The 22,993-nt window shown below is 42.6% G+C and overlaps 1 protein-coding gene across 1 annotated transcript in view; it reads left to right on the forward strand.

Annotated features, from left to right (window-relative positions):
• PRKCE (protein kinase C epsilon) overlaps nucleotides 1–22,993 on the forward strand; it is a 154,620-nt gene that overhangs the window by 111,896 nt on the left and 19,731 nt on the right. The window contains exons 10-12 of the mRNA XM_067565081.1: nucleotides 3,932–4,070; nucleotides 6,316–6,504; nucleotides 21,345–21,491. Of these exons, the coding sequence (XP_067421182.1) occupies nucleotides 3,932–4,070; nucleotides 6,316–6,504; nucleotides 21,345–21,491 (475 nt within the window). The remainder of the gene's footprint in view (nucleotides 1–3,931; nucleotides 4,071–6,315; nucleotides 6,505–21,344; nucleotides 21,492–22,993) is intronic.

The raw sequence follows: 22,993 nt of genomic DNA on the forward strand, positions 1-22,993 counted from the left end.
ATAGGATGGCCTGGTGCTATTGTGTTTTATTGCTCTGTAGGATTACTTTAGATTGGAAGGCCCTGGGGGTGGTGACTATGTCTTCATCTATTTTCTATTCATTCTCAAGCACCCTGCTGGCCTTTACGAAATGTTAAACAATAGGTGCTAGCAACTGCCAGCGTGTCCTTTGCCAGCACTGGGAAATCCCCACTTCCAGGATCAGAGAGTTAAGCTAAAAGTTAAGAGGAATAGTTGGCTTCAGGGATCAGTCTTATCACTACATATTCTAGAGTTTCCAGTTTTCTGAGCTGTCCCTTGCATTTCATCAGTCCTCTATCATAATTAACCACATTATGACCTTCTTTCTGTTCTAAACTTTTCTTTTGATACTAGCTGGAATTGGTTCCCAGTTTGTGTCAAAAGTAATCATGCTATGATTGCTTGATCCTAACATCTCAATTTTCTAATTCAGCTTTTATTATTCCATAGGTCTTGGGGATTTCCAAATGAATGCTGTAGTTGGAAGGGTAAAAACATGCCTACAATTACAAGTTTGTTTCTGTACCTCCTCCTGGAAGACTACCTTTCCTGGTAGTACCGCTTTGGTGGTCTAGCTGACCCTTTTATTAGCTCAGCTAGCTCAGCCTTGAATGTAAATGGTTTCACAACTCTTGTCAGTGTGTTTGCACACAGTAGAAATTACCCCATCTTCAAGAGTCCAGTCTTCACTTTGTTAGATCTACTAAATGATGTCACAGTCTTCTCTGAACATGCACCCTTTTCTGTGTAGCACTTGTGACTCATATGTCTCTTGGAGGGTGGCATGTGTGGTTTTCAGAGGTAGCTCTTTTGTTTTATTTATCCCATCCCATGGGCAGGGGTTGGATTGAGCTGGTTGGTATCTGTCTCCTATCTATGACAGTGAAAGATTCTGTAATTGGGGCTTGCCAAGGACAGTGAGTGGAAATGGTTGACCCACAAGGTTGAAAGGATTGACGGGGAGGGGGCTTTTTGTTTTGTTGCTGTTGTTTGCTCTTAGAGGTGAGGCTTTTTTTCCCAGAATGGTCCTGGGATGTGTTTGGGAGATTGCTTACACTGGTATTGGGGTGGTAGACTTTTTGGCTTGCTCTGGAAGACCTTATGGGGGTGCTCAGCTGGGGCCCCTTTACAGCAGCCAACAGAGTGGAGCAACACTGCCTGAAGTGGCAAGAGTTAGTAGCAAGGATTTAGATCATGTGATCCCTGTAGTTGTGGGTGGAGGAACACAAGGTGGGGCAGACTGTTTCATAAAGTGTAGACCAGATTCCTGAAGTTAAGATCTTGATTCTTGTGACTTTGCCTTTAATTATCAATTAGAAGGCTGGGTTGTCAGTGAATGAGGATCCTTGGTTCATGCTGAAGGAAGGTTGGGGGTGATTTGACTAGGAATAAGGCCCTGAGTTCTGCAAGTATTGCTGAAATGTGGTTGAATGATATACCTAAGCCCTGATTTAGCATAGATAAACTAAGTCGGTTTTAACATAGCTGGCTCCAGCTGAGTATTTGGTACCGCTGCGATTTTGTTCCCTTCCTTGCCTTAGAAAGGCTGCTGGGTTTTTTTCCGTCTGTATTTGTTGGCTTGTATTTTTAATATATGGTGGAGATATTCAGAGCCCAGACAGACACTTCTTTAAGTTTTGTATACATCTAAATGAATAAATAACAATAAAACAGATTGTATAATGTTCTTCTAAGCAGAAACACTTTCTACTTACCTTTCTCTTGTTTTTATCAATTTTGTTTCTTTCCTGGTTTGCTTTTTCATTCAAGTGTTTTTTTACTCTTCTTAGTCCAGCCTAAGGCAAGTGACAGGTAAATTAATGGTACACAGAATCCACTGTATTAAATCATGAGATAATCATCAATGGTATTTTTAGAAAATGTATAAATACTGTGCAAGACAGGAAAGGTGGATATCCCTTTCTCAACATGTTTTCAACCCCTCCCAATCTAGTAACTGAGGGTTGGGTATTTTTGACATAAACACATTCATGCTAAGAATGATTAGAAACCAGCTGCTAGGATGTACTGTGCTGCTCTTTAACAATGAATGTGTTATATTCCTGTGAGATTATTTCTGCACAGCTTTTTTACAAAATAATAATAATAATAATAATAATAATGAAGTATTGCAAGGCTGGTAGCACTGCCTCCTGAGTCTTAACTCTCATTGGAATCAGAACTTTGAACTAAAATTCTAGTGTAGGAACCCAATCCAATATTTGTAAGTGACTGTTCATGCAAATTAAATAATAGGATGTCTTCTTTCCTGGATGTATTTGACAGCTCTTACTTTTAACTCCAGCACTGAGGATTCTGTTGTTGGCAATAGTTGCCCCCTCTTAAAATTACAGATTGCAGGATTGAAAAATATGCCAATTTTAGAAACTGCTAAGTGTTATAGTTAGCACAATGAACAGAGTGGCTTTAAGAGATGCTATTTGAATGCTGGAACAATAAAACTCCTTATTTGATTCAGAAATGCTTCAAAATGTTCTGTGTGCACATTCAGCCTACAAGGATATATAAATATTGCCTTAATGTTTGGGAGATGGACTGTTGACAGGATCTCAGAACATTGGTAGCCTTTGGCAATGGTATCTTCCTGCCAGTATTTGAGGCCAGACCCCCAACCTTCTACGACCTTTTGCACCACTCCGGCAGCACAAAGGAAAAGTAAAGTCCCTCTAGCCTGCCTGTGGAAGAATCCTCCAACATAGATAGAATTTCTGAATGGGGTCGAGCTGGAGTAATACCTTACTGTCTTTCTTCTCCCATGTCAAAGGGCTATGTCTGGAGCAACACAGTGATCCCTGTTTGCTAGAATGGCTACTTCTACTTTTCTTAGCCCCTGTTTACATTAAGGAATTTGTGCTGATATAATTACATCAGTTTGGTTACACACCATTGCATACTCCTAATATAGACAGGCTGCACTGGTGCAAAGCGGGGCTTATTGTAACTCAGTAAAATACCCAAGTAAGCATCATTGGGGTAAGCCTTGTTTTGCACTGATACAACATATCTTCATTTAGAGATTGGCCCCACTATAGCTTCATTGTTAGACTTAGTCCACTGTGAATCTCCCTCATGCAGACAGGGTCTTAGGTGTGATGGAATCTAAGGTGGCCCCTGGGCAGGCCCAGATTTCGGAATTGTAAAGGGGCCAGTGTTCCCCCACACACATCCCTGATGCTGTGCTAAGTACAGCTGGGTTGGGCTTGGGATCCAGCCCTTGTGTTTTTATGCAGCTGATGAAAGTTTAAGGGCCTGATCCTACAAAGTGCTTGGTGCTTTCAGTTTTCTCGTAGGCTTCAAACATGCACACCAAAGTGGCTCCTGGAAACTCTACATGCACACAACTATCAGCTCCAGAGGGGTAGCCATGTTAGTCTGTATACAGCAAAAACAACGAGAGTCCTGTAGCACTTTAAAGACTAACACATTTAATTTCTGCAGGCATAAGCTTTTGTGGGCTGCAACCCACTTCATCATATGCAAGAAATAGAAATCAGATAGGAGGTATATATATATATACATATATATATATATATATCCAAGGGTAAGGAACAACAATGGGGAGGGTAGGTGTTAGCAAAGTCCATTCAGCTAGAGTAGATAAGGCCTATTCACAAACATTGATTAGAAGGTGAGAATGTGTGAACAGTGACAATTACTTCTTGTAATGAGATAACCATTCCAAGTCCCTATTCAGACCCAGTCTGATTGTGTCAAGTTTGCATCTGAGATCCAGCTCTGCACTTTCTCGCTGAAGTCTGTTTTTGAAGTTTTTTTGTAGAAGTATGGCAACTTGTGGGTCAAACAGGCATATACTAAAAAAATTGGCAGTATGTGGTGTGTTTGGGCAAAAGGGTTAAATATTGACTCTCATTCCTTTTTATTATCCCAGGGACCTGAAACTGGACAATATTCTTCTGGATGCAGAAGGTCATTGCAAGCTGGCTGACTTTGGAATGTGTAAAGAAGGGATTCTGAATGGAGTAACAACCACCACCTTTTGTGGAACGCCAGACTACATAGCTCCCGAGGTATTTTTGTATACCAGACTTCACATACAAATATTACCAGTAATCATAATTAACTGTGGCACACATGGATAACTGCATCTATTGTATGTGTAAGGTGGAAAATGTGGGCCAGATTTTGCCATCTGCACTACCTGAATAATCCTGTTGAAATCTTTGAAATTCCACAAGGAATAAGCACCTGCTCCAAATCAGTAGTTGGCAAAAGCTAGCCCTTTGTGTGTAAGGCTTGGTCTACACTTACCCCAGCGATCTGGCAGCAGTCGACAGGAGTTACACAAACTACACAGAAAACTTGCGTAACTCCCGTCGACTGCTGTGCTCCTCTTCTGCGCATCACCTTCACTGCACTGCACCGCACCACTTGCGGGGATGGATTAATAGCGTTGACTTCTGGATCGACTGAGCGGGTCTTCACTGACTGCTCAGTCGATCCAGATAAGTCGATCTGACGGCGGCGATTTTGCCGCCGTCATTGTAGACATAGCCTAAGGGAAGGGCAATGTCTGTGATCCTGTACTTGATAGCTTTTTTTATGCAGTTTGAGAAAGCACTACAGTAAGAAAAGGAAAGCAAAACAGGTGGTTGTGAACATTAGTTCTTTCTGATTCTTTTTCCTAATGGAGTATTTTGTGAATTCTTTTATACATTTTTTACTAAATAAAAAGACAATAATAAACTCCTTGAAATTTTCCGTTGAAAATTTGGGCCCTTTGAAAGTGGCAAAACTCCCATTTTACCTTTTTGTTTGTTTTTCACCATTCCTTTTCCCCAAGCCTTCCTACTGCTTTTGTCCTCTTAAGTCACCATTGCGTCTTTCATTTTACTTTTGATTGGCAGGAGGCTGAAGCCAAAATATGAAATCCAAAGCTGATTCTCACACCAGACTATGGAGTCCAGTTCTGAGGACCATTTTGCAGCTGACATTTCTATAATATATTTCTATAATATTCCAAACCAAAACCACAGATTTTGGGGAAATTCAGATCTGTATCCAAGCACTATGACTCAAATTTTAGACCCATACCTGTGCTTATATTAATATTGGATGGGTTTTAAATTAGCTATTACCACTCAAGAAAGAGATCTTGCAGTCATGGGGGATAGTTCTCTGAAAAGTTCAGCTCAACACACAGCAGTGGTCCAAAAGGCTAACAGAATGTTAGGAACTATTAGGAAAGAGATAGAAATTAAGATAGAAAATATCAGAATAGCACTATATAAATCCATAGAACACCCACACTTGAATATTGTGTCCAGTTCTAGTCACCTCATCTCAAAAAGGATATAGTGGTACTGGAAGAAGTTCAAAGAAGGGCAACAAAGATGTTCAAGGGCCTGGAATGGATTCCATGTGAGGAGAGACTAAAAAGATTAGTGCTATTCAGCTTAGAAAAGAGATGACTAAGGTGGATATCATAGAGGTTTATAAAATCATGAATGGGTGGAAAAAGTGAATAGAGAAGTGTTATTTACCCCTTCCCATAATACAGAAACCAGGGGTAACCTGATGAAATTAACAGGCGGCAGGTTTAATACAAACAAGAAGAAGTACTTTTCACACAACACACAATTAACTATGGAACTCATTGCCATTGGATGTTGTGATGGCGAAAAGCATAACTGGATTAAAAAAAAGACCTTGGTAAGTTCAGGAAGGACAGGTCCATCAATGACTATTAGACAACATGGACAGGGATGTAACCCCATGCTTATGGTGATGCCGCTGACTGCCAGAAGCTGGGAAGGGAAGATGGGGTGGATCACTCCACGTGTCCTGTTCTGTATACCCATCCTGAAGCCCTTGTATTGACCACTGTCGGAGACAGGCTACTGGGATAAATGGACCATTGGTTTGATCCAGGATGGCAGTTTTGATGGTCTGATTTCACATTTGCCACCAATTTTTTGTATATGCATTAGACTTTTCCCTGTCACAACTTGGTTTAAACAATATGGAAGGCTATATAACTCTTTTACTCATGAACATGCGAGGGTAGACCAATAAACTTGGTTAATGGTAGTGCGGGTTGGTTTTCAGTGCAACATACTGAAACTTAGCCATCTGACTCCTATTAATGGGAGCTGCACAGGTAAAAGCCCAAGCCTGCTGTCATTGAAGTCAACAGGATTTGGTCTCCTTGAAATGCTGTAGCAGGATAAACATGTCATGTCTAATCAGTAAACATGCGTCCAAAGGTATCACACAAGTTGCCTATTAAATATGACCTCTCTGTTTCCCTAACAGATCCTCCAAGAGTTAGAATATGGGCCCTCGGTAGACTGGTGGGCTTTGGGTGTTCTGATGTATGAAATGATGGCTGGGCAGCCTCCTTTTGAAGCTGACAATGAGGATGATCTCTTTGAATCCATCCTTCATGACGATGTGCTCTACCCAGTCTGGCTCAGCAAAGAAGCTGTCAGCATTTTAAAAGCAGTGAGTCTTCCATTTCTTTTTCTCTCGTTCTTCCTTTGGTTCTTTTTATTCCCTTGCTAAAAGTTGCATTTACCTTCACTAGTTCTGAACAGTCACCACTGGGAGTTCAACTACAATTCAGAGTGCCAATGTTAGGATAATGGGGCCTGAGATAAATTACACTTCTTGTGGGAAAGGAATAGAATGTTTGTGTTCCTTGCAATGTATGCTGTATAAATCTGTGCACTGCAGAATCATGTTTCAGGGAAAATCACAACCGACTAGAGCTGTGTTATCACTTCGACACTTTACACACTGCATGCTCACTAGGAGTGGGGGGAGCATTATGTGATTAAAGAAAGAGTGTCAATGTTTTTATTTTAATCCACATATAAAATTGGCCACCCTGCTGCCTTTTTTTCACATGTGATCAAAACATATTTTAAACTTGCATGTTGTTTTCCTTACTTGACATAATGGCATTTTCAAAGGAATGCTCCCACTATAATGCAAGTGACTCTGCTTTGGTCCTTCACTCCAGGTGAGCTGAGTGATTGACAGAAGCTTATCAAATACAGGTGGGTTTTTTGACTCATAGGAGCTCTTAGCTTGCCATGTGGCCAAAACATGTCAGTAGGCAACTATGGTGATTGTGACACATTTCTGAGCCAACTGCACTTTACTCCACTAACAATTCCTCTGACATCATTTGTTTCTGGTGTTGTAGCAAACAATTAGAATAAAAACCAAAAGAGAGGTAGTATGTAACTTTCTCTGTTTGAAAATATGCAGGGTGGGTTTGGCATGAAGAATATCCTGTGTGGAATGCCAATTTTTCATTCATTTTGATGACTGTTTTTCTTGCACTGCATACTTAATCATCAGCCCCATGCTGCAGCCCAGGGGTAAATTGGGGGCTTTCTGTTTGAGAAGAACTTTAAAGGTCTGGCCTTACATAATAAGGTCAGTATAATAATAATAAGGTCTTCATTCTGCAGGTGGCACAGAAAGCTGGAGTGAATGCTGACTTGGAAAGCACTGGGACAAGGAGCATCATTCAATGACTCTTTTTATGCACCTTTTCCTTGTCCTTAGTTGAAATGACTCTTTCATGTGTCCTGCCTTGTTCACAGTAAGGCATGTTAATTATTTTCTTTGAGCAATTAGGATTTATGGACCTGAGCTGTAACACTGGAATCAATATTCAAACCTTCTTGAAGACCAGGGGTGTTAGGCCCCTGCTTTTTGTTTGGCTCATGATAGAGACTGGGGCCACTGTCAACTGTCATATCTGCATTTCAGCCTCTCTAAAGTTCAGGGCTCTTGGAATTAGAGGTTTTGGTTCATGCCCACATGAGATATCTATTCCTGTGACTCCATACAAGGACTTGCCCTGCAAATCCACATTTTACTGGGCTATATATTCTCCCCTGTCATGTAAACACTTATGGTAGGGAGAAAGTGCCGAGATAATTCTTGATAATGAAATGTGCTGTTTCAGAGCCATTCTGCACTCTGTGAGGAGTCATATGATTTACATTTTTCTATCTCATTTGTGGTGCAAACAGGCAGTTAGACAGCAATCTGTTAATGTTTGTGCCCAGAGTTGGTTGCAGACTTAAAAATTCAGATGCACAATGAGGCCTTTTGTGTGAGCTACACATTTTTGTGAAAAATATATTCAATGACACATAATAGGCTGGTTTTCTGTAATGCTGTCTTGACATCAAGGTATAATTCCAGTTAGTCTGTTCTTCTGCCAATATCTTTTGATAGTAGGCATGAGTATTTTTACCTTACTGTGATCCCTTGTTAATGTCTTTTTGTTTGTAGTTTGTTATCATTAATGCCCTTTTTAAACCATGTTTTACATTGTAAAAAGATATTATTCCCGGTTGGGTCAGCTCCTTAGCTGTTGTAAATCAGTAAAAGTCAATGGAGCTGTGCCAGTGTACACCAGCCTCTGAGGATCTGGCCCCTTACATTTAGCAATCTGGTTGTGCCTATTTAGTACTTGTCTGAATGTTAGAAACTTGTGATCTTCATCTCATACTTCAGCTACATTATGTCAGATGAAGAACAGGAAAAACAGAGGAAATAAAGAGGCGTCTATGTATTTCACTGCTGAATACTAACAAGGGATTAGCTCTGGAAAACGTTATTTCCTCACATTGTACTCCCAGACATGGGTCTTGTTCTTGAGACACTGCACATTTTCATGGTCCTTCAAATAAGATTTAAGGAAAGTTTAACAAAATTACATTGTTACATCAAATGTAATTTTCAGTTCAATGTTTTACATTTTTATTTTTGCAAGAATCAATTTTCCATTTTTAATTCCCACAAAAAGCATCCAAGCACAATTTTTCCAGCTAAACATTATCAGCCATGTTTTACTTATCCTATGAGAACACAACTTTTTAGGCCTGTTTCTGTGAATTTGCAGGAGATGCTATTTAAAATTCCATTCTGTCATGTGAGAGAGACAATTATTCATTTGAAATGAGAATATTTACTGCTGATAGTGCTGGAATGTATGATAGTCAGATTGTGTAGACAACCAGATTGAGCCCAGGGCTGTGTTTGTCTGCAAGAGACGGAGAGAAAGGCTGTGTCTATCTAGCTAGTGTATGTTTTGCATTCCCCTCTGTACCTGATCCACAGAGGACTAAGGTCTGTTACAGCTCTAGGCCTTAGAGCCTGGTGGTTTAGCTTAGGCTGAAGAGGTCTGGAGGTCATTGGTAAATCCTCAGTATGGCAGCCATCACATTAGCGGACACTTATTTGAGATTTGAGCTGCTGTAGGCGTCAGATGCTTGGGATGAGTTTCCACTGTCTGTGGGTCAGTGTGTTACATATACCATTCTATGCCTGACCCATACAGGATGTCAGTCAGTTTCTGCCCCCTGCTACTGAGTCTGGCTGTTTGGTTTAAGTTGCAGAGACTTGTGTTTAGCTGTGGATGTCTTTAATTTGAGTCCTGGGTGATCTCCCACTTGTGTGACAGCCTGGCATCTTGGCCAAACCCAGAGACTGAACTAGGGAACTCCAGAGCTAAAATTACGGCTTGGGGCTGTAACAGACTCGTATAATTTGTGACTTGGGCATAGAGGGGGATGTGTCACCTGCACTGACTGATGGGTTATAATTTCATGAGCCTTTTGGGGAAAATCTCTGTTCCGAGCTGGACAGGTTCTTATGTCATGCTCATCACCAAAGTATTTGAGCTTCTTCCTTGATACATTAAGCAATGTGACTGACATCTGTCATGTGTTGTTTGTTCTCTCATCCTCTCCTGAGGGGGAGAAGTACATGCAGGGGAGTATCATGTTTGTGTCATTTTTTTTTAAAATATACATGTTGCTCTGTGTTTGTTAGAGAAGGCCAGGTCAAAGGAATGCGCCTTGCTCTTGGAGCAGAACATGGTGAGGTTTTGATGGTCCTTAGTTCCTGAGGGAGTTCATTCCACAGTCTCAGATTGTCTCCCACACTGATGAGCTTTACCCTTATTGTAATGAACTCCCTTGTGCCAGAGGAGCAGTTGCCAACCACCATTTTCATCCTGGAGCTTTAAGCAGGCTTTTAGATATGCTGGGCCTAGACCATTGAGTGCCTTGAGAATAAGGACCAAGACTTTGAACTTGATTCAGAATTCTATGGGAGGCCAGTGTAGAGAATGAATGAGAGGTTTGATGTGTTTGTGGTAGGAGAACATGTGCTGTAGTGTTCTGATTCTGTAGCACGGGGAGTTTCTGAAGTCTTCACACCCAGGTATATTGTATTGCTGTAGTCCAGCCGAGAGGTAATGAAGGTGTAAATATATGAGGCCAGATCATCATCCACCACAATGGGATGGAGACTGCTAACAAACCAGAGTTGATATAGAAAGCATTACTCATGGATGCAGCTATGTGAGAGCTCAGCACCAGCCAGGAATCCAAGAGTACTCCTGCACAATGGCCTGAATTGGCCAATTATGGGTGTATTCCTTTAACCAAAGAAGACTGTAAAGGTGGCTGTGAACTCTTCAAAGTAAGTGCTTCCCTCTGCCCATCAGCGTCAACTCTCTCTAGTTCCTGTTCAGCTTTAGCCAGCCATTCTTCAGCCATGAGCTGGTCTTGTCCAAGCCCTAGGCCATCTTGGCACTAGGTCATAGCAGTGTGGTCAGGTGTGGTGAAGGATAGGTAGAACTGTGTGTCCTCTGCATATTGCTAGCACTTGAGTCAATGTCATCAAACCAGTTCACTTAGCAGCTGCATGTTGACGTTGAAAAAGAACAGAGAGAATTGACCATGGTGGCACTACACAAGTTAGGGGTCTAGTGGTGCAGGTGCAGTTTCCCAGTACTATTCATTGGGTGCATGCCTCCAGGAAAGATTCAAACCATTTTAATGCATTGCCCTGTACCCCTGCCTGGTGAGACAGCAGTATATCATGGTCAGCAGTGTCAAATACTGCAGAGAGGTCCAGGAGGATGAGAATGGATGTCTGACTTCTAGCCTTTTGATAGGAGGAGATCGTCCATCAGTGTCGCTAAGGTGGTTTCAGTTCCATGTGCTACCCTGGATCCAGATTGTGCCAGGTCCAGAATGTTAGCTTCAGTGAGCTTGTAGATGGCCTTTGACTAGCTTCTCTATGAGCTTGTTCAGAAATGGGAGGTTTCACACTGGACGGTAGTTGGCTAGAACCAATATATCCATGGTAGGTTTCTTCAGTGTTGGTCAGAATATTCTGTGTTTGAAGGAGGAGGGGAAGGTTTTTTGCTTGAATGACACTTTGGCTATTTCAGTCAGGAGTTGCACCAGTTGGTCAGGACTCTCTTTCACAAGCCCAAAATGGCATGGGTCAGGTTCACAAGTCTTGAATCGCGATTCTGTTGGTGGCACAGGAGCATAGCTGCAACGGCACAGGAGCCAGCAAATAGAGCTGAAAACACAGAAGTTTAAATGAGTCTTACAGGCAGGGGGTGAGTATTGTGGAGTTGTGTGTCTGTTTGTATTTTGTTTGGGTTTTTTTTCCCCCTTTAGTTTGCAGGAACTGATACTGGGTGGTGTAGTGAGATCAGCTGACTCTAATTAGGGGACGGGGCTTCCCTAATTAGGAGGCCTATAAAGGCAGCCGCTCAGTCAGACAGCGGCACAAGAGCCAGCAAACAGAGATGAAAACAGAGGAGTTTGAGTGGGAGTTTGCGGAGGGAGAGTGTAGTGTTCTGGTATTGTTGGGGGGCTCGTTGGGGGTTGTTTTTGTTTTTGTGTCTCTCACGGACAGGAAGTAGGGGGAAAGGTTATGACAGAAACAGAGGCAGTAGTGGTAGTGGTAGTCATTCAAGAAGTGGAAGAGACAATGAAGATGACTTGTTGTGGAAGCTGCGGGATGTACATGATCCTGGAAGTGGTACCTCAAAAGAGCTTCGTTTATATGAAGTGCCACCTCATAGAGCTGATGGAAGCGAAGATTCGAGTGTTGGAGATGCAGGTGGAAACTGGTTGAGTTTAGAAGGGGGTTCAAGCAGATGATGGAGCAAAGGAATGAGGAGGCTGAAGGGAAAAACCCAGACCTGCAGATGGAAGAAAACCCAGACCTGCAGATGCAGAATGAACTCTGAGGGGAGAATGCTGGGTGAGGAAAGTGGCCAGTGGAAGCATGTGACTGCGAGAACCCAGCAAAGGAAAAGACGGGCTAGTGAAGGAGAAATAGAGCTCAGAAACAGGCTTGCAGAGTTGGAAAATGAAGAAGGGGCACAGCAGGTGGTTACTGAAGGTGGGAGAGCAAGGAAGAAGAGAAGAGCAGCTAGTCCTATACAAAGAGTGGATAAGCCAATGGAGATTCCACCAAATAAGAGCCCCAGGAGCATACAGGAAAGGTTGCAGAGGAGTGCAAAGGAGAATAGTAGACAAGATGACTTGTAGCCAGAAAGAACAGGGGATAGGCCGGAGAATCGCATAGTCACCAGTAAAAGGCAGGTCTGCGTGATTGGGGACTCCCTCCTGAGAAGAACAGACAGGCCTGTAACCAGAACTGATCCGGAGAACAGAAGGGTGTGCTGGCTGCTGGGTGCTAAGATATGGGATATGGACCTGAGGCTGAAGAGGATCCTAATGGGAGCAGGAAAGAATCCACTGATTGTCTTCATGTGGGTACAAATGATATAACTAGATTCTCACTGGAACGTATCAAAGGAGACTATGCCAGGCTGGGGAAGACTCTTAAGGAAATCGAGGCTTAGGCGATCTTCAGTGGGATTCTGCCTGTCCCTAGAGGTGGGCAACAAAGGCGTGACAAGATTCTGATGATCAACAGATGGCTCAGGCAGTGGTGCTATAAGGAGGGCTTTGGGATGTATGGTCACTGGAAAGCATTCATGGACAGAGTACCCTATGACTGGAGAATTGCTAACATAGTTCCAATTTTTAAGAAAGGGAAAAAAGTGATCCGGGTAACTACAGACCTGTTAGTTTGACCTCAGTAGTATGCAAGGTCTTGGAAAAAATTTTGAAAGCGAAAGTAATTAAGGACATCGAAGTTAATGGTAATTGGGATAAAATACAACATGGCTTTACAAAAGCTAGATCGTGCCAGACTATCCTGATCTTTTTTGAGAAGATAACAGATTTTTTAGACAAAGGGAATGCAGTGGATCTAATTTACCTAGATTTCAGTAAGTAATTTGATATGGTTCCACAAGGGGAATTATTAGTTAAATTGGAAAAGATGGGGATTAATATGAAAATTGAAAGGTGGATAAAGAACTGGTTAAATGGGGACTACAACGGGTCATACTGAAAGGTGAACTGTCAGGCTAGAGAGAGGTTACTAGTGGAGTTCCTCAGGGATCCGTCTTGAGACCAATCTTATTTAACCTTTTTGTTATTGACCTGGGCACAAAAAGTGGGAATGTGCTAATAAAGCTTGTGGATGATACCAAGTTGGGAAGTATTGCCAACAGAGAAGGATAGGCATTTCATACAGGAGGGTCTGGATGACGTGGTAAATTGGAGTAATAGAAATAGGATGAAATTTAATAGTGGAAAGTGTAAGGTGAGACCTCATCTGGAATATTGTGTGCAGTTCTGGTTCCCCATGTTTAAGAAAGATGAATTCAAACTGCAACAGGTGCAGAGAAGGGCTACTAGGATGATCCATGGAATGGAAAACCTGCCTTATGAGAGGCGACTCAAAGAGCTTGGCTTGTTTAGCCTAACCAAAAGAAGGTTGAGGGGAGATATGATTGCTCTCTATAAATACATCAGAAGGATAAATACCAGGGAGGGAGAGGAATTATTTAAATTTAGCGCCAATGTGGACACAAGAATTAATGGATATAAACTGGCCATCAGGAAGTTAAGACTTGAAATTAGATGCAGGTTTCTAACCATCAGAGGAGTGAAGTTCAGGAATAGCTTTCCAAGGGGAGCAGTGAGGACAAAAAACCTAGCTGGCTTCAAAACTGAGCTTGATAAATTTATGGTATGATGGGACAGCCTAGTTTGGCAATTGGCTGACCTTTGACTACTGGTAGAGATGCCAAATGGCCTGTGAAGGGATGTTAGATGAGGTGGGTTCTGAGTTATTACAGCAAATTCTTTCTTGGGTGTCTGGCTGGTGAGTCTTGCCCACATGCTCAGGGTTTAACTGATCACCATATTTGGGGTTGTGAAGGAATTTTTCCCCAGAGCAGATTGGCAAAGGTTCTGGGGGGTTTTCACCTTTCTCTGTAGCATGAGGCATGGCTCACTTACTGGTGGATTCTCTGAACCTTAAAGTCTTTAAACCATGATTTGAGGACTTTACTAACTCAGTCATAGGTTAGAGGTTTATTACAGGAGTAGGTGGGTGAGGTTCTGTGGCCTGCATTGTGCAGGAGGTCAGACTAGATGATCATATTGGTCCCTTCTGACCTTAGAGTCTATGAGACTATGAGTCCAGAACTTGTTAATGAATGAATATACTCAATTGTGAAAATACATGTGGGCTATTGTTTGGTGGGTATAGGCAGAACAGAGCCATACTGCTTGAAAAGGCTTCTTGGATGTGTGTGATCTTTTCGGCAAAGTAGGATGACAGTTCTTTGCAGCACTTAGTACTCAGTTCAGATGCAGGTTGTAGGCCCTCAGGACTGGTGAAGTGGTTTACCAACCTGAATAGCTCTTTGAGGCAGGATTTGACAGCTTCAGTGACATGGGTAGGAAGGTTCTTTTAGTCTGTAATACAGCCTCATTGTAGGATTTGAAAAGATCATTATGTTTCATGATATCTGAATCAGCCTTTTTATCCCCCCCACCATCAGCACACAAACTTCCAGTCCTCTCTCTTCATCTGGTGCAGGGTGTCAGAAATCCACAAAGATCTGTATGAGCAATGGGGAGGAAGGGGCCATTTAGGAGCCAGTGTGTTAGTAGCTAAGGCTAGTGTACAAGGAAAATTAATCATTTGACTCCTTGTCCTATGGGTGGAATGATGCTGTCCTTTAGCAGTCTTTGAAATGTGTTGGGAGTGCTGCATGAGTCTTTATCGTTGAATCAGGATCATTGGTCTTTCTTGTTGCCTCTGATACTTGCACTACCACCAGTACCCAGTAGTAAGAAGAGTGGGACACGGGCATTTTTACTGCTGTGTCACCTAGACCAACTCACAGGCCTGTGTCTGTACCCTCGCTCAGAGCACGTCTGTGATTACATAGTGGTAGACATACCAGTGCTCTCTCTACACTAGTACTCCCATCACTGTTACACCTGAGAGCTGCACCAGCTGTAGTGCAGCTGTGGGAGCCGTGGCCCCGTGAACTCGTTTGCAGGAGCTGGGCACAATCACAAAGACTACACAGGTCTGGCACCAAAGTGGGAGGATCCCCCTTCCCCTTACAGTCACCAGCAGAGTGGCCCCACATAGAAAGGAGAGGTGCACCCCGTGGGAAGATGGCACAATGACCACCCTTTCCCTGTGTTCCAAGAGACCTGGTGCCAGTCTATGTGCAGCACCTCCAGGACACTAAGTTTCCACTAGAACAGTGCATCTCTGCACTACACCCTACAGTTGGCTGTGCCTCAGTAGACCAGCTGAGTCCTAAATGTTTTCCACCATCCATAGTATTCCAGCAAAGGTAGATGTGACTATATATGAAGCGTTCTTGTTCTCCTTGAATAACAAAGTATGGGATTCATTCCTTCTGGCATTCAGTACTGGTCTTGCGAAATTCAGGATTCCCAAGAAGCTGTTCAGGTTCCTATGCCCCCTTCTCGGTGCCTGGTATCAGAAGTGGGAAGCAGTCTCTGCTTCTGCAAAGGAAGGGGATGGCTGAATGGGAAGCTGCATTGTGTGCCTTATCTCTTGGTCACCAAAGTTGGAGGAATAGGACCAGGAATGGCTGAGTCGCTCCAGAACTGTGGAGGCCTATTAATTTGTCTTGCTTGTGTTTAAAGGCGTTTGTAGACATTAAAAGGACATGATCAAGTAGTTTCAGCTCCATATTTGACCCTACTTTAAAACAGACCTGATAGAAAATGCTCTTCACATTCTAATAGTAAAATTTGGAAAGGACACATTTTCCAAAATGACACAGGACCAGCTTTTCAAAGGGATTTAGACACCTAAAGATGCAGATAGGTGCCTATAGTAGGATCTTGAAAAGCACCTAAATAGATTAGGCGTCTAACTCATGTTGATTTCAATGGGAGCTAGGCACCTAACTGGCTGAAGTGCTTTTGAAAATCCCACTGGGTGCCTCTCTGCTTCTTTAGGAGCCTAAATACCTTGGACAATTTGGCTGTTAGACACTTAGGAGCCTAAGTTTCATGACCTACAGCATCAGATTCTCATTTACACGAAGGCCCCTTGACACTGCCAGAGTGGTGTAAATGTCCTTTAATGTAACTGAGAGTTGGGCCCATGGCATTAATTTTAATCTACAGCTATGTCAGCAAGAGTCCACTCCTGCTCCCATTGAAATCATTGCAAGTTTTGACATCAGCTTCACTGGAAGCAGGATCTAGCCTGAAGAACTTAAAATAAAAAGGCAGTAACTATGGCTATCACATGATCCTGCAACTTTTATGACGTTTTATGTGGTTATTCCGCTGTGGGGGCAACCATCCCACCAGTGAAGCACAAGTTAACCAACCCTAGTCCAAGAACCAGGGCAAACTGAGAGATAAATAATCCGCACTGACTTGTGCTCCATGGAAAATAGAGGGGAAATTAATTGATATTTATTACATGGAAAAAGGACAAAATAGGTAGTGGGATAATGTCCATGTCAGCCTTTTAAGAGAGCAGAGACAATGGCAAATACTAAAACTACTTTAAAAATATTTTCATCGGTATCACTTCATAGGGTCTCTTCACCCTCGGTATCCACATATGAGTCCCATTAAGGTTGCATGTAGAACACTAAAGTACACGAAATATTAGCATCTTAATTCCCTACACTTTTTAAAAAGATATTAGTGCTAATGTTTTGGTTGCCTGCTGCCTGATATGAGGATAGGTCCAGATATAGACAGAGACCAGCTTCTATTCCTTTGATATCTGGATTACACAGTACAAAAAGCATATCAATTGTTTCCATGTTCTGCTTCTCCAAGGCACACTGCTGCTGGTTCCTGGCCTGCTGTCTCTCCCAGTCACTTAACTGCTCTTGTGTATGAAATAAAGCAGAGGAAGATAGGAATGCATTTTGTGCTTTTCTCCAGATATCATCATCCTTTGGCAAAGTCTCATTCAAAAACTGTTTTTATTTCCCCCAGCAGAAAATACAGGCAGTTACTTACATGAGAATTACCATCTTATGAGGGATCTTGGAGGAACAGTGAAAACAGCTTGCTTAAACTCAAGACCAAACTGGAAATGCTGTCCTTGGACTGGCTGATGTGTTTTTTGGAACCACAATGGACTGCATGGAAGAAGTGCACTGTACCTTTAAGATGATAGTAGGTCAGGCTCCTCTCAATTGCTGACCCAGCTATGGGTCACATGTTCAAGAGAGCCATTTTAAGGGCTGCAGTAACTACTTCTGTAGTAGCTGAATAACAAATTTTAGAGGCATAAGTCGGTGTCCTTGCCAATATTTCCCCATTACTCAGGATTTTGGAATATGTTGTGGAGTGGTCAAACTGTCTTCCTCCGTTGTCGAGGCTGCTGAATGTTAGTCATATTGCCCAGTTTGTGAAGCACTTTGGATGAAAGGCATGATAGGGTTGTAAAATATTACTATTCTTTCAAGAGAAAGGAAGGTGGAAATTCCCAATCAGCAATCTAGTCCTATCTGCTGTTTCTGACAGTGGCATATACCAATGCTTAAAAGGAAGATGAAATAAAAATGCACCAGGCCAGCTGTGTAATGTGGCTGTCCTGCTTGAAGTGTGTGTATATGCACTCATATGCAAACATCCAGCCCACATCTTGGGGGCATGAAATGGGGCTGCATGGTCTCCCTTCTGCAGCTGCTAAGCATCTCCTACCTATAGGCTAGAACAGCAGCCACTTCATTTTCTTTGTACCTTGCAACTGGATCTGCGTAAGCAGAGATCCAGAGGCCCTTCTTTGTAGATTCCCCCAAGAGTCTTTTCCATACTAGCCTACTTCCAGTGTAAAGCGGAACTTCCCAGCATAAAGATGGAGTGCTTCTGGGCAACCTCTTGACTACTGTGCCCTTCCCTCTGCCTGTAGGCCCCCCATGTGTCCTCTCCACTTCCCCAATTCCTCTCGCTGGCATAGGGCTCTACCAGGGCCGTTCAGCACAGAGGGATTTTTCACCCCAAAGTACTTTCATCAGCCCTTGCTAAGCTTTTTGCTTCAGTAATAAGTGAAAGGCTGGGACATCTCAACATGCTCATTGCAAAGAGTTATTTAAAATCACTGCTTTATCTGCGGTGACCATTTTCTCTATTTAACTGGATCGCTCAAGGTAAAATTACACTGTGTTTATGGGAGAAACCGTCGGTGCCAATAGCTGTAACTTTGCCCTGGTCAGCATACTGGAGCTATGGGAAAATGTATATGTACATCTTTCCACTCAACAGAACCACATTTGTCCTTGGCTGCCCAGCATAATCTTGTGTGTATAGACCACCGTATAAAGAAACAATATTTTATAGCTATATATAAAACCATATTGTTGTGAAAATGTGTTTGTCGGAGGAGAAAGGTAAGGTATTGAAAGACTTATATGAAATAAAATCTGTTGCTGTCTCTGGGATCTGTTATGGCTAAGGTTGTTGTTGGGGCAGAAGAATGAGCAAAGGTCATGGCTTTGTGCTGGCAAAAAATGCAAAGGTTGCAATCTTTGTTTTAAAATAGAATGAAAAGTCGTGGCATACGATATTTTAATCCTCATTAAGTTTATTTTCCATCAGAATACTGTTAAAAAGCTGCCAGTACTAGCTTAAGAATATGTAAAGATAACAAAACACCAAAATAGACATGAGGCTAGTTGTTTGTCATTGGAAATGATGAGGACGGATACCCTGGTAATTAGAAAAAATGGAAAACTCACAAATTTGGATTTAATAATATTTAACTATTAGAGTTAAACTATTTTAAAACCCTGATCATTCTCCCATACTCAATTATACTGCATATAGAGAGAGCCAAATATGTCCAAACTTCATGGAAGTGTCAAGCTCGCTCACAGCTGGTCCGTGGGGCCTTATTCTCCAGCATAATTTAGAGCCACGCAGAAATTGCTTTGTTGGTGCTTTATACCCACTTTACATAAGTGTGACTACAGGCAGTGGATGACTTTTTATGAGAATACCCTGACTCACATTTTTTTCATAGAAGTCATGGTCCTGAAAAATTTACTATCTTAATTATAACTCTTAGAATCTGATCCATATTGGAAGCTAGGAAAGGAAGGGTAGCACCTGTGCAGAGGCTTCTGGTAGCATTATCCTTGCAGAAGCCAAGAACAGGTATAATGTGACTCTAGAGGCGCTGAGTAGAACACACTTATTGGCAGCCTTTGGTACACAAGTACAGAATAGGCAAAATCTATGTTCTCAGCAGCGGCGTCCCAGAATCACTGGCTGTTGTGTAAGGATGGGGCAGAGCCATGGCCCAACCCATTCCACATGAAGACACACTCCCTCAGATAGCTCGTGGTGTGTGATGCAGTCTCTTCCTAGCACACCCACTGCAAACAAATAAATTATGCCTACTTCCTTTGTGGGAGCAGTGGGAACTAAGGAGGAGGTCCCTGTGCCTTTCCCCCCATCTCCAGCACGTGTGCTAGAACAGGGTTACTCAACCTTTTAAGTAGCAAGTACCCCCTAACTTCTGAACATTTTAATAAGTTCCCCAACACTCAATTTTCCACTCTGAGAAATACAAACTTTTTCCCCTTTACCGCTGGACGACTGTATTTCTCATAAAGCAGGAGAGTTCTGAGTTCTGCAGTGCTGTGTGGCTGTGACAGATCACAAAACCCCCTGATGTTTCTTCCCTTCTTCCTCCTCCCCTTCCTTCATATAGGAGCAAAGATCAATGCCAGCCAGTCACTATGGCCTGATGGCAGGGTCACGTGCTGTTCTCCTCACACAGGCGGGAACCTGTGAGGTATGAGCAGGCACTAACAGCCCACTAGAGTGGATAGCAGCATTCCCCATGGCCGTCCCTAAGGGGGTGCAGGCCTGGGGCAAATCACACTATGTGGGCCCCTCTTAACATTTTTATACTGGTAAAATCTGGGGCTGTCATAGTTGTCACTTTCACTGTTCAACTAGAGCAGTGAAATTGACACGTAAGCCTGCTGGTAGAGCCCGGCTCCAGGACTGGGCAAGCCGCTGGGCTCTTCACCTGGCTTTCTGGGCACCGGACTTTGAGCTGAGGAGGGGAACTGCAACCTGGGCGCATTGCAGTCAGCTGCCATCTGGCTGCCAGCCCAGCAGGTGGGTGACTGCCACCTGCTCCAAGCTGGGGCAGAGGAGACTTCCGTGCAGGCTGGGACCCAGGGATATGGGCAGGCGGCAGGCAGTTGCTGCCCATCTTCAAACTAGGGCACGGGAGGCTGTCTCTCGGCTCAGAACTGGGGTGCGGGTGGCAGCCAGCCAGCTGCGAGCCCAGCTCGCAAGGCACAGGAGGCTGCCACTGGGCCCCCACCTGGGAGCTAGGATCTGGCAGGACGGGTCGACTGCCGCCCGGCTTCTCAAAAAGCAAGTGGCTGCTTCCCAAGCCTCTGGCTGCCGCCTGGCGTCCAAAAAAGCTGGCAGCTGCCACTCAGCTTCCCAGGACTGGGGCAGCTGCCATCTACTTCCCAGCTGGGAGTTGGGACGGGGCGGGAAGCAGGTGGCTGCAACCTGGCTTCCCCAGAAGACAGCGACTGCCACTCACCTCCCTTCAATGGATTTTTCACTGCGTACCTCCTGCCTGTGTCTCGCGTACCCCCCACAGATTGAGAAACTATGTGCTGGAACACCTGTATTGTGCTCCTATGCATTCCAGAAAAAGCAACTAATTATAATGAACAGTTAAAAATCTAAAATTATAGTTATGGTAGAACAGACTAAATCGGCTAAAATAAGAGCCTCCCCAAACTTCTATCCTTAAGTTGACTGGAGTATTTAATAGTTTGATGCTGCATTTACCAGTTTTGTCTGAAACTGGAAGTAGAAGAAGAAATACTGAAAGGAAATCTGTTCCCAGCCAGGTGAAATTAGGAAATTCCTGAAATTTTTGAAGAAGCCTTTTTCCCATGAGATTTACAGGTAGGAGTCTCAGATGAATTTGCCTGGAACCCCTGAACTGTAGAGAGAGAGACCCATCTCCCATGCCGGGAGTACAGCCCTTACAAGGAACTGCACTGAGAATGTGTGGTTGGGTTGCAAATAATTTGTCACTAATATTTTGTAACTTTTTCTTTTCCCCAGTTCATGACGAAAAACCCAAATAAGCGACTAGGCTGTGTGGCATCGCAAAATGGGGAGGACGCGATTAAACAGCATCCATTCTTTAAGGAAATTGACTGGGTTCTTTTAGAACAAAGGAAAATCAAGCCACCCTTCAAACCTCGGATTGTAAGTAGCAATTTGAGTAACATCCAGGGATAACTTGGTTAAAAATTTGTATTTGTTGGTTTCTTTGCTATATTAAGAAACGATGTGCATGGTGCAGAAATTAGAAGTTGAAATAACAGAGTAAGTGCTTTTCTGAAGAGATTGCCCTGTTATTGGTTCCTCTGAAGGTAAGTGTCAGATTAGAATATGCTGTAAAATGTTTATATTCTGTCTCATTGCAAATGGAAGACAGCCCAAGATCCTGTTTTAAAGCGTTTCCTCAGTTTCTAAAGATATCTCAATCTGAAGAATGTGCTTCAGGACATATACTTTCTCTGTAGGAACTATGCAATAGTCCCACTTCGGTAAGCCTCTGTGGCTGTGGTGTTTAGGAATATGTTCTTGATTACTTCAATTATAAAAATATAATAAAACAACATTAAGGACTAAAACTAATAGAGGAATGAAAAATGCTTAATGGTCTTGTTATGTCCATATAACTTACATTACTAAGCAATAATAAAGCATCATACTTTAAAATAAGGAATGTAAATAAACATCTGTCTCTCTTGCTAAAGCAACAAAAGCCAGGCAAAATTGTTTTCATTATTCTTGTCTTCTTTTCAGTCAAAATTACCAAACGAATTAAATGTATTTATATTTTACAAAAATGTCAGCTTTTGGGCTGAGAATATGTATGGCATATTTTATGACGAGGTATTTGAAAACACTGGCTAAGAGTCTAATGTAAGAATGGACCCTTGACTATAGCAGTGTTTCCCAACTGGTGTGGCACGGCACACTGGAGTGCCGTCAGGCCTGAGCAGAAGTGCCATGGAATTTTTTGAAAAACTACTTGAAGAGTTCTGGATTGGCTTATGAATATTCATGAGTTCATTTGGTGGCTATATGGCAGAGAAAAGGTTGGGAATCACTGGACTATAGCACTGCAAACATGGTACTTTTATACCTAATCAGAAAATATCATTTTCCACTGAGTGCCAAAGCTTTGGAAACCCTCATGCTTCTTTTAATTTTGTTCCCTGTTTATTGTACTGTTAGGGCTTGTCTTCAAGTATGGTCAATGTGCTGTTTGTGTCTTTCTTCAGAGAGTTTATGAAGATATTAAAAAACATTGGGCCCAATGAATCCTAGTGTTATAAAAATTAGATGTAGAAAGGACCTATTAAGTCGTCTAGTCTATCCCATGTGTTTATGCAGAATTTTCCTCTGTGGTATAACAGTGTAGGTTTGTATATCCCAAATGACTGGTCTTTCACCACTTCACTGGGAGAATACGCCACTGCCTAATAGATTTCACTCACAGGAAGATTTTATCCTAAATCGTCCCTTTCCTAATTTTATCCCATTAGTTCAAGTTTTACCCCCTTGTACTCTCCAAACAAATTCCTTCCCATTCATTGTTTACACCTATTATATATTTGTAAACAGTCAAGTCTTAGTCCAGGTTTAACTGACCTATATGTATCTAGCTCTTTTAACATTTCCACATAGACCTGTCC

The sequence above is a fragment of the Emydura macquarii genome, unplaced genomic scaffold (assembly GCF_026122565.2).
Source record: "Emydura macquarii macquarii isolate MOO-44397 ecotype Brisbane River unplaced genomic scaffold, CSIRO-AGI_Emac_v2 contig_2676, whole genome shotgun sequence".
Lineage (NCBI taxonomy): Eukaryota > Metazoa > Chordata > Testudines > Chelidae > Emydura > Emydura macquarii.